At 46.3% G+C, this 16,350-nt stretch overlaps 1 protein-coding gene across 1 annotated transcript in view; it reads left to right on the forward strand.

Moving 5' to 3' along the window:
* LMTK2 (lemur tyrosine kinase 2) overlaps positions 1–16,350 on the forward strand; it is an 81,079-nt gene that overhangs the window by 41,093 nt on the left and 23,636 nt on the right. The window contains exon 7 of the mRNA XM_032394010.1: positions 9,777–9,910. Coding sequence (XP_032249901.1) covers positions 9,777–9,910 — 134 coding nt within the window. The remainder of the gene's footprint in view (positions 1–9,776; positions 9,911–16,350) is intronic.

Genomic DNA, 16,350 nt, shown 5'->3' on the forward strand with positions numbered 1-16,350 from the left:
GAGAGAAAGTGAGGTCGTTGTCCTCTAGAGCTCCTCCGTAGAGGGAGTACACATGTGATAATTGTTAATTTAGCCTGGTAAATTATTGAATGGAGGCGTGAGAACTAAGAGGAAGGAATTCTCAGTGATGTTTCTGATCATTTTATTGCATGTATATTTTGGATTATCTCAGTATTATCAGTTACATAATATTTATGATCCTCGGTTATTACAATATGAGGACTGCTTATTTTAATGGTCTCAGGGTGACCAGTGTGGTGGGTGATTCCTATGCTGCCAGCACTTGAGAAAAAAATGTAAAGATGCATCTTTTTGTGATGAGACAAGTCTGCTGTCAGTTCTCGTTTTCTGAGACACTTTATGGTGGCTTTTCTGGGTCCTTAAGCTCTTGATATTTTTTATAAGTAAGAGTCACCACAGTCTTCATGAGTGAACATAACAGAAATGCGGCAGGAAGCGTATCTACTTGAAATATCACATTTCTGGGTTAATCAAGGTGGTTTATTAAACTGTCTCATACATACTGGTATTTCCTATTCTTCACCTTCCGTGTCCGTTCCTGGAAGTTTTATTAGACGTTGTTGTTGTTGTTCCTGGAATGGGAAAGGCCTCTGGATGCTCAGCTTGATGTTTTCTTCTGAATGGTTCAGGCGATGGGTTAGTTTTAGTGCTATTTTAATTTATTTTTTCACAAAGTTACCTATTCTTTTTGGGAGTAGGAGTTTAACCCACTTTATGAAGAAACTCTTAAAACATTACAAAATACACAACGCCTTTACAATGATCATAGATAACCCATAATTAATAAGATTCTTGAGTATTCTTTTTATCTTTGTTACTATACATTGTTTTTATATAGAGCAGGGGGGAGGAGCAGAGGGAGAGGGACAAGCAGACTCCCCACTGAGCAGGGAGCCTGATGCGGACCTTGATTCCAGAACCCTGAGATCATGACCTGAGCTGAAGGCTAGACACTTAGCCACCTGAGCCACCCAGGCGCCCCTGTTAACATTCTTTTCATAAAAATTTTTCCCCAGTACTTTTAGATCTCCCATTTAAATGCATATTCTCCAAGTACTTAGACTGAGTATTCAGAGAATATTGCTAAAGTTGTACTGGCTTTCGTTTTTGGGGTGAAGATTATGCATACAGCTCTCCAGAATTAACAGTTACGACTTCTTGAAACATATTTTATGTGAACCTCCTAAGTCATAATGGGGAGTGTCCACTCCTGAAGGCTAGACGTGTGGAAAGAGCCTTCACCCCCACCAGCAGCTTTCATTAGCAGTGCAGAGTTAATAGCTATTTGTAATTTAAGTGCACTGCCCAGTGGTACATTGATCAACAGTAAAACTTTATTTTTTTTTTTTTAAAGATTTTATTTATTTGACAGAGAGAGACACAGCAAGAGAGGGAACATAAGCAGGGGGCATTTGAGAGGGAGAAGCAGGCTTCCCGCGGAGCAGGGAGCCCAATGAAGGGCTTGATCCCAGGACCCTGGGATCATGACCTGAGCCGAAGGCAGATGCTTAACAACTGAGCCACCCAGGCGCCCCAACAGTAAAACTTTAAAAACAATAATTGTTTCTCAAAAAATTAAAATTACCATCTGACCCAACGATTTCACTTCTAAGTACATGTTATCCAAAATCACTGAAAGCACTTCAAAAGAGATATGTACACACCCGTGTTCATAGCAGCATAATTCACAATAGCCTAGAGGTAGAAGCAATCAAGTGTCCCATCAGTGGATGAATAAATAAATAAAATAGAGTCTGTCCATACAATGGAGTATTACTGAGCCTTGAACAGGAAGGACATTCTGGCACCTGCTTCAACATGGATTAACTTTGAGGGCATTATGCTCAGTGAGATAAGCCAAACCGCAAAAAGACAAATACTGCATGATTCCACCTACGTGAGGAACCTAAAGTAGACTCACAGAGACAGCGAGTGGGATCATGAGTGCCAGGGACTGGGTAGGGAGGGATGGGGAGTTGGGTATGTAACGGGGACAGAGTCTCCATTTGGGAAGATGAAAAGAGTCTGGAGACAGATGGTGGGGACGGCTGCACAACAGTGTGAAGGTGCTTAACGCCCCTGAACTGGACACTTACAAATGGCTAAGATGGTAATGCTCTGTTTACCGCGCACACACAAGTCAGTGATTACCTACTGTTAGTGAAGGCGCTGTCCCTCGTGTTACCTATACCAGCAGGATGCCCCTGTGCCCTTGGGGAATCTGGCAGTCAGTGCTTGGAGTGCCCAGTCTCCCACCCAAGCAGAGCCTGTTGACCCAGGGAACTCTCCACCTTGCGCAGCAGCAAGGGCTCACGTTTGTGCCGTTGGACAGTTCTGTGCTCGTCACCTCTGGGCCTGGGAAGCTTCGGAGGGAGCAGACTCAGCAGCAGCAAGCGCTGCGGCCTCGGCGGGGTCACCAGCTCTGAAGTCCAGCTGTCTGGGCTCAGTATATGCGGTGGCCACGTGGCAGGAAGCGTCAGGTAGCGTCATCCCCGTGAGCCAGAGAGGGCCCCCACCTGCAGGGACGTCCCCCCGACTCACCAAAGCCTCGCTTCAACACTGAGCCCTGCTCCCAGCCTGGACGCTCCACAGCCCTCCCAGAAATAGGCCATCCGGAGCAGAGGGGCATCATCCAAGGCAGAACGGCCCACTGGCAAGGATCCAGGGGACTGAGGGTAATAGCTCAGGCTCGGTAATAAGCAGCTGCAGCCACAGTGAAAGGAACCACTATCTTCACATGTTCTTAGTAGGTCAAGAGCTATTGAATGAACATTGGCCTTTTCAGTCGTCATCGGGGCCGTGATCATACTCAGTGATAACATCTTTTAAATAGAAAGGAGAGAATATTTTTGCACTTAAGTAATTCTTCCGAGATGGAATTACCAGTCTGTTGTTGAAAAGCGCTTTATCTTGGAATTTTTGTGAAAGAAAATGAAAACTCTTCTGAGTGAGTTCGGTAGCTGGATGGGAGCCAGCAGTTTATAATGCCGATGGCGCAACGTTCACGGAAGGAGAGGTGGCTGCAGGGGGTTGTCTATAACTTGTTGCCATGGGGGGTACACAGTGCTCTCGCGTGAATATCCAGGCAAGGAGATTGTTTTGGGGGCAAGGATCGCTCATTCAGCGGAAGTGTGCCAGGCACCTATGAAGTACAAAGGGCTGTACACAGCGCCCCGGGGAGCGCAGAGGTGAGTCATCCCGCTCCTGCGTGGTGCCCTCCGGGACACGGGCAAGGCACCCGGATCCCCACGTTTCCTGCCTCTAGAGCCAGGCTGGCCTGCCTTCGGATGCTCATTCTGCCACTTAGGTATCGCTTTGGAAAGTTACCTGACCTCTTTAAGCCTCAGATTAGACATCTGTCAAATGGGGATAGTACCACCTACAGGTAGATGACCCTACCCTGACCATTAATAAGATGATAAATGTAAATTTTGGAGCACATAGTAAGTGTTTAGGACATGGTAGTTATTTTTATTCATTTTTGGTTATATTAATTGATCACAATTAATGATTAAAGGTTTGAATAATATGTATAGAAGTATAAGCAGTTCTGGGCACCTGGTGGCTCAGTCTGTAGAGCATGTGACTCCTGATCTCAGGGTCATGAGTTCAAGCCCCACATTGAGCATAGAGCTTATTTAAAAAAAAAAAAAGTATTGCAGTTCTAACTAGGATCATTGCAGAAGGCTTTGCTTTGGAGAAGGTGTTTGCTTGGAGTGTGCAGGAGTGGTTGGATAGACCTGTGTTAGCCTGACTGGCCTGAGCTGGGTGGAGGAGCCCGCAGTGCCCCGCAGGGGTGTGGAGACTGGAGAAGCAGGTTGGCATCTGCTGGGAAAGATCAGTTGGAAGGGTGAAAAGCAGAGACAGACCACTCTGGAGCCCAGACTGCAGGCTGAGGTGACAGCCACGTTGTTCCATCTTAATCTTTCTGAAGAGTCATCAGTTTCTTGGACTCTGTCACCTGACCCTGAAGCAAGAGATGGTATTTTCTTTGCAAGGGAGCGTTCTTGATGTCAGGTGCACATTACCTTTATGATAGTCAGCTGATAAAGCAGGGAGTGAGTTTCTGAGAGGAATTAGCAGTGGCCACATGGGAAGGGGAAAGCAGTCCATTTGGGATTCTCGATGTGCAGCATATTCCTCTGTGGGGTTTGCTTTATTCCGTCTCTCATCAAGAGTTGGTAACACTTGGAATCATGGGCTCTTAGAGCCAAAGGAACCTTGGCCGCTGCCCACCAAGAGGCCTAAGGAAGGGAAGGCTCTAGCTTGTCTGTGCTAGGCCTGGGGCTGTCCTTTACTCCCTTCGTGGGTCCTGAGAGCCCTGTGAGATGGGTGGCAGTAGTTTCATTTTACAGATTGGAAAACTGAGGCTGAGAGAGATGAAGGTATTCGTTGAAGAGTTGAACCCAGGTCTCTCTGGCTTCAGCACCATGCTTTCTGTTCTTTATTTATCTGGTTAATCGACTTGCCTGAGGTCACATAATTACTAATGGCAAAGTGGGGATTTTAACTGATGGCTTAATTTTATTGTGTGTTTTTATACCAGGTGGTTTAATGCTTGTATATATTTTTTCCACCAGTGAGGAGCCTCTGTTTTAGACTTGTCCTTTTGTACGGAAGATGCCTAGTTAGTGGGTATGTCTTAGTTATAAATGTATTCATTAAGTAAGCTCATGCACCAGGGAACCTTCTAGGTGCTGGGCATACGAAGAGGAATGACGCGTCCCTGCCCCCATGGAGCTCATGTAGAAGAGAGGACATGGAGTTACGGGGGAACAGAGGTGCATGTGGACAGTGTCCCTAACCCAGGGGTGGTAGAGGGGACACTAGTACCGCAGGACGACGCACCATGATCAGGCTTGACAGTGAGGGCGTGGGCACCTGGGTGGAGAGGGGGTCCCTGGGCCCTGCTGGTGGCTTCCCCGTTCTCATGTCTGGCTGTGGCCCTGGGCCCTGAGGCCCTGGCTCTCAGTGAAAATAGATCCAGGACTTGGTGAGGGGTTGGATGTGGGAGTCTGGAGACAGCAAACCCAAGAATGAGGTCTTCAGTTTTGATCTGATCTACTGGGAAGACCGTGATGCCTGCTCCTGAGATGGAGCGGGTTGTCCGAGTTACGTATCAGGCCTGTTAGATTTGAGGTGCGCCTTATGGCGTCCAGGAGAGGGCATCAAGTCAGCAGTTGGGAGGATGAGTCTGGGGCTCGGGGGATGGAGGGCTTTGAGCCTGAAAAATGTGTTAGAAATGATTTTTAAAGCCATGGGGTGGATAGGAGATGAGCGTCCGCAGTGACGAGGACCAGGATGGAGCCTACAGATCAGTGAGGAGGAGGATCCAGCCCAGGGCTGGGAAAGCCTGCCGGTGAGAATAGGAGGAGACCGGGAGACAGGTGGAGAGAGAAGGGAGGGCTCCACCGTGGCTGTGCTGGTGAGACGCGGTGGGAGGGCGCCGTGGGGGCAGCTGCAGCCGAGCGTGGGGGCTGGGGGGGTGGTCTTGAGAGAGTGGGGGGTGAGTCAGCCAGAACAGAGTTCATCTGTGGAGGGAACAGGGAAATGGGATGCGAGTGCAAGAGGCGTGTGGAGGCAGAGGGAGGCTTGTTTGGTTCTTGGTTGGACTGACCTGGGGGGTGTTTGGGTACAGGGGTGGATAATCCATAACAGCAGAAGATGGTATGTCAGGGTGTGGACATTGGCAGGTGGGGGCTTGCGTGCTGAGGAAGAGGCCCGGGGTGGGCGGGGGGTGACCAGACAGGTGCTCGGGGCATTCAGCTTGACGTGGACATTTTCGTTCATCGGCGGGGGCTGAGTATGTGGCTCTTTATGCCCGCCTTGCATCCTTTCATTCAGATTTTTGTTTACAAATCATAAATTTCCCCCCCAAGTCATCCTGTTAAACCTATAAATGACTAATTTTCCAGTTATTGAACTGTTGACTTGTTGAGTTTTACATTATGATGAAATTAATTCATTGTTCTCAGTGCCCTGCAGAAAGCTGGCTAGAGCCCTCGTGGCGGTTTGGATTGGAAGTCAAGAGGACACGTGTGAGGGTCCCTCTGAAGGTCTTTGGGTGACTCAGTGCAGGAGGCCATTCCCAGTCCCTGCTCCCTCAGAGTGTTTGGTGCAGCGCTTTGCTGCCATCTAGCGTCATACCTGTTTCTTTTCGAGTCTTTTTGGGAGGTTTTGGGGAGGATCTAAGAAATTTTTAAGACTTGGATAAAAGAAAGTATATTTTAATTCAGAATACATTGCTGTTCTTCATGATTTTTTTCTTTAAATAAGGGACCAAAGTAGTAATCCCTGTCTACTCATGAAGTACCACTGAAACATAAAATAAACCAGATATCTCAATACAATTTTGTCTGTTTTGGATAGAATGAATAGAACGTTTTTGGAGAGTCTAAAGTATTAAAGTCTAAGTAAATATTTTAGTATTTATTTAATATAAACATTTTTTACTGTAATTAAAGCTTATATGCTGATTTTTTTTTTCTTTTAACGCTGGTACCAGTGGCACCTGGGTGGCTCAGTTGGTTAAGCGTCGGACTCTTGATTTCAGTTCAGGTCATGATCCCAGGGTCATGAGATTGAGCCCGTCAGGCTCTGCGCTCAGTGTGGAGTCTGCTTGAGATTCTCTCTCTCTCTCCATCTCCTTCTGCCCGTGCTGCTCGTTCTCTTTCTCAAATAAATAAAACCTTAAAAAAGATTTAACAGTGGTACCAGGAGAGCTCTGAGGATCTTTCTGGAACATAGAACTACCCCGGGTCCTGCACAAGCTGTAAGTCCCGTCCAGGAGAAGCCGTGATCAGGCTCCTCCTCGCTCACTGATGTTAGCTCCTCACCCAGGTTAGAGGTCGTGCTAACGGCCAGCTTCATCTCCGTCATGGGGGGTGGGGAGAGCCTTTTAGTTTTGCCAAGCTAGAAACATTAGGAGCATGAACATTCTTAAGCAAAATCCCCTTCTGCTTGTTATATTTTACCTTCTGGTGAAATTTGGAGAGTGAATTATTGTGGAGACAAGACCTCTTAACATACCGAGTGGTAATGAGTACACAGTTGCCCCTTGAACGACATGGGTGTGAACTGCGCAGGTCCACCTAGACGCCGTTTTTTTCCAATAAGCGCAGGGCAGTGCTGTAAGTGTATTTTCTCTTCCTTATGATTTTTTTTTAACATTTTCTTTTTTCTGTCTTACCTTATTTTAAGAATATAGTATATAATATATGTAACAGACAAAATATGTGTTAAGTGACTCTTTATGTTACTCAGTAAGGCTTCTGGGCACCAACAGGCTGTTAGTTGTTACCTTTTTGGAGAGTCTAAAGTTACATGTCAATTTTCGGCCGCTCAGGGGTCGGTGCCCCTAACCCCCGCATTGTCCAAGGGTAAACTGTGCTTTAGATAACCTTGAAAAATAACTACACCCACTCTGCCGTTCTGCCTTCATGGCCAAGGTCACTTGTGAAGTGTTCAGTGTTTGCCAGCAGCTTGTTTGTTTTGCAAATTGGCCAGATACAGCGCACCATAATGCTGCTTTTGTGTGAGCGTAATTTTTTCCTTAGATGGATATTGCAGGAGAGGGGTTAGACAAATGGCTTTAAGTTGCCATTTCATTGGTAATGTAAATAAACTTAAACTATTTATTTTCATATTTAGTTTCCGCATGGGCTATCTTTTGAAAATCCCATTAGCCTGTAGGCCTGGAGCTTGTTGCTGGTGTTTGTCTAGGTTAATGTAATTATTGTGAGAATCGTCTTTATTCCCACCACTCCCACCACTCCCACCGCTGGGTAGAGGCTAGCCTGGGGGAGGGCGGGGCAGGGGCGGGAAGGGGCATGTGTTTTGTTGTTGTTGTTGTTGTTTTTAAGATTTTATTTATTTATTTGACACAGAGAGAGAGAGACACAGCGAGAGAAGAAACACAAGCAGGGGGAGTGGGAGAGGGAGAAGCAGGCTTCCCGTGGAGCAGGGAGGGGCATGTGTTTTTAAAAGGCAAGAAAGGGTCTGTTTCTTCTCTGGAGCAGCTTGCAATTCCAGCATCATGTCTGGGAGGAAATAAGAGGTCGGAGACATGGGTCCTGAGGGCACAAAACCCCCACCGTAACCCCCCTGTCCTGCCAAAGTTCCATTATGTTTGGGAGAATCTGACAAATCCATGGGGTTGACATTAAGTTATTTTACATTCATTCTTATAAAATAAATTGATTCGATCTGCCTCCCTAAGTAGGATCTTCTTGACAGGTTGGTAAAACTGAGAAGTAGGAGTGTAATCTGGTAATGTAATCTGGTAATTACATTTACAGATTTCCTTTTTGAACAACTATTATCCAAAGAATTTTGATAATCTTGATAATAATATCAATCTGGGTCTTACTATAATGAGACCAATTTTTGTTTTTAAGCCAAATAGAAATTTTTATTTTATTGGCTGTGGCCTTGTGCACGGTTCTTCACCTCCTCCCTGGGCCTCATTTCTACATCCGGGAAGTGTTTCAGATTGCAAGAATTATTTGAGGCAACGAGTGTAGAAGCTCCTAGCACAGAGCTTGGCACACTGCTCAGAAGTTCCAGTGTCAGTGATTATGAATCTCAACATTATCATTCATATACAAATCCCTGAAACTGGGAATGAAGGATTCCTGGAGTGGACCTAGAATTTACATTGTAATGTGCTTAGCATTGAAAGTAGGCAGATGTTTGTAACACGATATTTGTGCTTTAAGGTTTTTACTCTGGGAAGAATTTGATAAATTGGCTGTCTTTCCTAACAGTGGTAAGAAATGCATTCTCTTCCTTAGTTGGAGTCTTTCCTTGACTCAGGTATAACGCACATTGAAAGCTATTGGCTTGCTTTCTAAATTGTATTAACCGTTTATATAAAGCTTTAGTTTGGAATTGAGTCAGATCAATAAATATTTACTCACGTGATAAGGAGAATGTGGAAGATTTTATTTCCTTAAACGTATATTCCCCCAAAACATGAGGTCCTGAGTTAAAGTCCCGGCAGAAAGCAGGGGGAGCACAGGGAAGCCCAGCAGGAGTGCCTGCAGGGCTCTGCGTTTCAGCATTTGCGTTTCGGGTGTCCGGGTGTGAATTTGTTCATTTTCCTGTCCATGCTGCCCTCCTTTGAGCTGGCTTCATAACTTTATGAGTTTTTCTGGAGGGCTGGAATGTTCTTCTTCAGAGTGGCTGGCAGCACAGGGCCCTAGGGAGGCTGGCAGAGACTTGGCCAGCACTCAGCGTGCTTTTTCCCTCCTCTGCCACCCAGTTTTCTTTGGTTCTCTCCCTCTCCGTTGCTCACAGGTGCTTTGGTGGTAGCCTTCATGACGTAGTGTTCTCTGACCGTGTGTCTCCTAGAATCCTTAAAGGCAGTGCACGCGGCACCATGTCCTGTCAGTTACGGGGAAACTTCTATCCCTCTGCACTTAGTTTATATTGTGCATCATTGAAAAATTATCTTATTTTTACTGTTTTGTTTTACATGTGTTCATATAAACTAATATTTAGTTTGTTTAAAGGTAAACTAATATTAATAGTTAGAATGATCCTAAACGGTAATAGTGTTTTCTGTACTTTAAAGTTTTTGGGTGGAATTACTCTTTGTAACTTGGAACTTGTTCGAATTAGATTCTTTATCAAGGTCAGATCTAAGTGATTTCTAATAAACAACCTTGATAGTTAACGTTAGCTAAGGCGCCCGTTGGCTTGCCAGGGCTTTCACCTCGTCCCCTTCGGGAGCTGACTTGGACTCCTTTTTGCAGGGTGACCTAAAAGCTTACCTGCGCAACGAGCAAGAGCACATGAGGGGGGACTCGCAGACCATGCTGCTGCAGCGGATGGCCTGCGAGATCGCAGCCGGCCTGGCCGCCATGCACAAGCTGCACTTCCTGCACAGGTGGGTCCGTCGGGCCGCGCCGCGCCCCCCGCCCAGGCTGCGCCCGACGAGGTTCTGCAGAGGACTTCGGAGGGCGGCTAAGTTGAAGCTGTCCTGTATGTCCCAGGGTCGGGATGAGGGTGGAGTTGGGCTGCGGTTAAACCGATACCAGGGAACAGAATGTCTTCATTCGGCCCGAGGTCTAGAAGCCATCTCGAGAATTTCAGAGAACGTGAAAAGTTGGCTCAGCACCGAGAGCAGACGGTGCCGGTCTCCCTGCTGACATCTCTCTGTGCGTCCCGTTCGTGTCAGCTTCAGGCTGGGGTTCTAACTGCGAGGTGCCTGGGTGAGGGAGAGAGGGTCTGATAGGCTGGTGGCATGTCTTCGTGGAGGGCCAAGCGGCGGTGCCGCGGCTCCGAGAGGCCAGCTTCCCCCCCGGGGCCTGTTGCAGGTGGTCAGGGGTTGCGTGTGGGCAGCACAGTGGTCAGCGTAACACATTTGTGCAGAAGCCATCCTGGTCCCGTTTGAATAGCCGCAGCTCTTCGAGCACATTGTATTTTGCTCCTCAGACCATTGATGTAATTTCGTAATTAAAACAACAAAGGGCTTGGAGTCCTTTCTGAGCTAATGGTTCTGTGAACCCAAAAGGAAGTTTCTGCTTACTCTCCTCCAGCCTTCTGAGCTCTGATTTATGTTTAAAATATGTTTGAAATTATTTCTCAGGTCTCCAGGGAAACCAGCTTCTCTTTACTTGACTTTAATTAAATAATTTAACTCTTAACGATCCGAAGAGCTGAAAAGGAGCACCTGTGTGTGTTGACTTTAAGGGCTATGAAGTTTTTTGGTTTTTTTTTTTTAGTCTGTTTTTTAAAGGGTAGGTTGCACAGGAGTATATTTATAGTGTGACTCCATTTTTTAAAATAAAACACCTGCTGGTATTTGTAGAGGTGTGAGGGCACGTGCGCCTGGGTGTGTGTGTGCGCGCATGTACACGCGTGTATGTGAGAACAGACGTGGAAAAGTACCCTATCAAATTCTCAGTGTTGTTTCAGGGTGGGGAGGAAAGAAAATTATTAACATTTTCCCCGTACATCTATATCTTATTTGACATGCCTAGTGAGCAAGTCATTCTGATAAAGGGCTTTATGAAATACCCCAAAGATTATGGGTTTCTTCAAGCACGAGGCAGAATCCCTTACACGAAACTTCAAAATGTAAATATCTATTTATAATAGAGAAATCTTGGATTTCATTTTTTAGTCTCTTCTAACAGGTTAATACCCAGCATATTTGTATTGTTACTTTTTTGTAAGACACAGCAGATTATTCTCTAAAAGGTGGTTTAGGAGTTTTTAGATCTTGGAGGCTGGGGCATTTAGAGAGACTGTCATGTCAGACTCAACAGCGTGAAGGCCTCAGAGGCAGCTCGAAATTGCATTTAAAGCTCAGGTATGTTCCTGCTACTGTATTTTAAAAATTGGCAAAGACATCAGAGTAAATGTTCTTTTCCTCTGAGTTTCTATAGGTTAAAGTTCTACTTAATTTAGAATTGTGTGAGCTTTAGAACAAATAAAGATGATAAATTAAATCACATGGTTTGGATGTTATCCAGGTACAAAAACTCAAGGTAAAGAATATTCTTTAAACTATTGGCATCTGTCCCCCTCCCTCCCTCCGTCTCTTTTATTTATTTGTCAGAGAGAGAGAGAGAGCACAAGGGGGGAGGGGCAAAAGGAGAGGGAGAAGCAGGCTCCCCACCGAGCAGGGAGCCCAGTGTGGGACTTGATCCCAGGACCCCGGGATCATGACTTGAGCCGAAGGCAGACGCTTAACTGACTGAGTCACCCAGGTGTCCCCCTCTCTCTCTCAAGTAGCTATATATTTTTAAAGATTTTATTTATTTATTTGACAGAGAGAGGGAGAGAGACAGCGAGAGAGGGAGAGAGACAGCAAGAGAGGGAACACAAACAGGGGGAGTGGGAGAGGGAGAAGTAGGTTTCCTGCTGAGCAGGGAGCCCGATGCGGGGCTCGATCCCAGGACCCTGGGACCATGACCTGAGCCGAAGGCAGATGCTTAACGACTGAGCCACCCAGGTGCCCCTTAAGTAGCTATATTTTATGTAAAATTCCCACTTGGGGCAAAATTTATGCTCTAAGTTTTTTTTTTTGATGGTAGCAATATAGCATATTTTATTTTATTTTATTTTTATTTTTTATTTTTTTTAAAGATTTTATTTATTTATTTGAGAGAGAGAGAATGAGAGAGACAGCACATGAGAGGGGGGAGGGTCAGAGGGAGAAGCAGACTCCCTGCCGAGCAGGGAGCCCGATGCGGGACTCGATCCCGGGACTCCAGGATCATGACCTGAGCCGAAGGCAGTCGCTTAACCAACTGAGCCACCCAGGCGCCCGCAATATAGCATATTTTAAAATCAGAATTCAGAATATTTATTGGCTGACTCAAAGTCGGGCTTTCTGTGTTGGTTGAAAATAGAATAGCCCACACGTCCAACTAAAAGCTGTTTGCTATTTTGGAAACTGATCTAGTAAAGCACCCCCAATTAGATTTTATTTTTGTTTATTGTTTAAGAGGAGACATATGCCTGGGTCTTAGGTAGCCTGCATCTCTGAAGTTTACATGTGACATCCGTGAAGGCCGTGTAAACAGCAGAAGCTGCCGGTATGCTATGTTCCACACCATTCTGCCTTTCTGGCCGAGAGCCTGGGCTTCCTGTCCTTTCCCTGTCCGCCTTCCTTAGCGGCTCCAGTGAGATACCACAGGTCACTGCGATGAGCTGAGTGCACAGAGGTTCCAGCGGGCAGCGTGGGCCTCGTGGTGGCTCAGGTAGCTGAAGACCTGTGTGGCCACGGCCTTGAGGAGTACCCGGGTGACCACTGTTCACGAGAGAGCCTCTTTAGGATTTTCCTGGTTCTAAAGTTAAGGTAACTTTCTCCTGAGAAACCCTGGGATTCTCCAGCTCTGAGAGTGTGGCTATCCAGTGTTGCAGGAGCATGATGCATAAACACTAGGGTTAGGTGCCATTTTACGTGATTTTTTCTTAATCTGTGCTGTGTGTTGTGTCCACAGTGGTAGAGATTAGGAAGTCTGGTTACTAATAGGCTTGTTGTGCTGCACCTCTAGCGTATTTCTTTCTGCTGGTGCATTATTAGGGGATTTCATTAATTTGTGTGCATGTAAAATCTTCAGATTATATCTTTTAAACTCCTGATGTTTTCTATTTTAAAGATTCATCTTCAAGGAAAAAAATTTTATATCGCAATAAATATGATTGCTTTAATTCTTTTGATTATTTTATTTTTGAAGATCTATTTTGAAGATCAGCATGTGGCACATGGTGGTGTTAAATGAAAAGAAGACACTGTACCATCATCTTGCTCTCATGAGGAAAATCCAAGGATTTTCCAGACACAGGCTGCAGAATCTGGCTTGAGCTGAAAGTCTGCAGGCACTTGACCCATGTATGCGGAATGAAAGAGTGAGGGTCCCAGACATGGGACCTCACCTGCTCTAGTCTCGCGTTCTTCACTTGGAAGATCCTGGTCGTAGAGCAGAGCTGGGATTCAAAACCAGAGCTGTGGTCTCCGGGGCCCACACTCTTAGCCAGCAAGCTACCCTAAACAATCACTGGTCACCCTTTTTTACTGGTGACACGATACTGTATGTTGAGAAAAAGCAAGGTACTAGTTTCTTTAAAAAACAAAACTAAATTAGAAAATATATTGTAGCTTGCTTACAGCTATACTAAAGTTTCCCTGGAAATGAGGGCAAAAAAAACCCCATTCCGTTTTCACCAGTGCCACAAAAATTACCTATTATGATTTATTATAAATTACTTAAGAATAAATAATGTGAGAAAGACACAGGACTGTGTGAAGGAAGCTGTGCAGTCTTACCGAAGGACATAAAACATGTGAACAAATGGAAAGATGTACCCATTTTATGGTGGGAAGACAATACAAAAATGTCAGTTGACTCAAAATTATCTTTTTTAAGATTTTATGTATTTGAGAGAGAGGGTGAACAAGAGAGTTCACAAGCTGGGGGAGGGGCAGAGGGAGAGAAACAGACTCCCCACTGAGCAGGGAGCCTGATGTGGGGCTCGAACCCAGGACGCTGGGATCATGACCTGAGCTGAAGGCAGACGCTTAACCGACTGGGCCACCCAGGCGCTCATGTTAACTCAAAATTAATACATCAACTTTATAAACAATCCCAGTAAGAATCCTCACAGGATTTGTGGGGGGGAGGGGGTAAAAATTATGTTTAGCTTCACATGGAAAAATAAGTGTCTAGAAGAGCCAGTAGAGTATGAAAGAGAAGTGAATTGTTGGGGCAGAAAGGGAGGCTTGCTTTACGAGGTATCAGAACTCCCAGCAAACTCCTGGGATAGAGATCAGTATGGTTTTGATGGAGAAACAGATTGGTGGAGAGCAGACAGTGCATAGAGCGAGTGAACGTATGGCAAAAGTGAAACTCCTGTCAGTGGGGAAGAGATGGCTTCCCTGTTAAATGCAGGCACAGTTCGTTACCCGTCTGGGAAATCACTGGACCTCTGCACCATCCTGTATGTGAAAATCAAGGTATAAGAAATAAATGTGATATTGGCAAAATTCTGGAAGGCTGTATGTGTTTCCCAGCGATGAGCGAGGCCTAACTAGAAAGGCCCTCCTTTCCTGAGGTGGGAAACCCAGGAGCTGTAAAATAACGGTGGCTATTACATGGAAGGTTGACTGCTCTGTAAAAATTAAATGTTTTGCATAGCAACAGACACCACAGCAAAGTCAGTGGACGACAGACTTGGGAAGGTGTAGCTGCCAGCACAAGGAGCAGCCGCAGGGCGACCGCTCACGACACCAGACAGATGTGGTGGCTTGGCGAGAGGACGATGAGCCCCTGGACAGACGGGCAGAGACGGATGGGAAGGGGATCCCCTTCGGAAGTTAGGGACGTGCAGGTTAAAGGCATGGAACCTCAGAGCTGAAGGAACCGCTGCGTCTGTTGCTGGTAGGGATGTGGGGAAGTTTCTGTCCTGAATCGCATATAAATCATGACCAGTTTTTGAAGAGCTATTAGGGCAATAACTGTATAATTAAAGAATAACACATTCCCATCGCTAGACTCACTTCCATAGGACAGAGAGGCACCGGAACTTAAGGACACGGAGTGGAATGATCTGTTGTAGCAGCATTTGAGGCGACGGCGAAAAAAATAAACACGACAAAGTAAACGTTCATGGGGGGATCGAGAACCAGTCTGAGGCCGTCCGCACTGTGGAATACCACACAGCTATCGTAGGGAAAGATGTAGAGCTGCTGGACTAGTTGACCCGGAGGGATTTCCACGTTGTGATGTTGTTGGGTGGGAAATAAAGATGTGGAGAGGTAGACATAATGTCGCATAAAGCACGTGCTCCTTACTCCCCTCATCTGTGTGTTCTTGTGTGTACACTATGCCTGTGGAAAAATACAGAAAGATCATACCTCCCGGTTTGTTAATACATGTTACCTGGAATGGGTGGCGCTGGGGGAGGAAGATAGTTTAAAAAAAAAACAACACATTTTTTTAATTGAAAAAAAAGAAAGAACTGCAGCTCTTGAGGAAGCCTTAGAAGAAGCCTAGTATTCCTGTAACCCAGTTAATGCAAAAAGCCTATGCGTGCGCATGGCCAGACTAGTAGAGGACAGAGCTGGAGGCTTGGGCTGGCTGTGCCGTGCCCTCGGGGAAGGAACTCACCTGCAGGCTGAGCATGTGGACGAAGCAGGGGGGGAAATGAAGGCGGGGGTCTTCGGGTGGAGGGCCGCTTTGCCTCGGGACCCTCGCCGTCAACTTAAAATCATCAGGGGTAAGTAAAGTACTAAGTGTTCCAGTTTTCTAGATGACCCTAGGTCTTATGGGAAAATTAATGTTCTGGGATCCGTGGCATAGTGCTAGCCCTGATCCAGTGCAGCCTTCTAGGCCGGGCTTGGATTCTGGGGGTTGTCTGAGGGGTACCTCCGTCCCCACTGCAGGCCTACTGCGTTTCACTCGCCTCCCAAGTGATTGCAGTGCACGCCCAGTGTGAGAACTACCACTTTGAAGAGCGTCAGTTAATTGGCAGCTCAGCTCCATCTTGGTGTAAGACGCCTTTAGGACAGGCCTAGGGGATCCCTTGCCTTATGTCAGAGTAACCTTCTTCTTAAGGACCTTGAGGGGTATCACCAGGCTGTTGAGGGAAGTCTCTCAACTCTGACCAGTCTTCCCAGCTCTGTGAGTGTCCTGTCAGCCTCATTATCTTCCAGAGCGCACACGTACGCAGCTCAGGAGTTGGCCTCAGACAAGACTCAGAGGGACCCATATGCAGATTTCTGGGATGCTTGCTCGCTCTCTGAGCTTACTCCCTCCTCTCCTTCTACCCTGCCCTGCAGTTCAGCCTCTTTGGCAGCCTCTGTTTCTGCCATCC

Source organism: Phoca vitulina, unplaced genomic scaffold (assembly GCF_004348235.1).
Source record: "Phoca vitulina isolate PV1807 unplaced genomic scaffold, GSC_HSeal_1.0 scaffold79, whole genome shotgun sequence".
In the NCBI taxonomy this organism is placed as follows: Eukaryota; Metazoa; Chordata; class Mammalia; order Carnivora; family Phocidae; genus Phoca; species Phoca vitulina.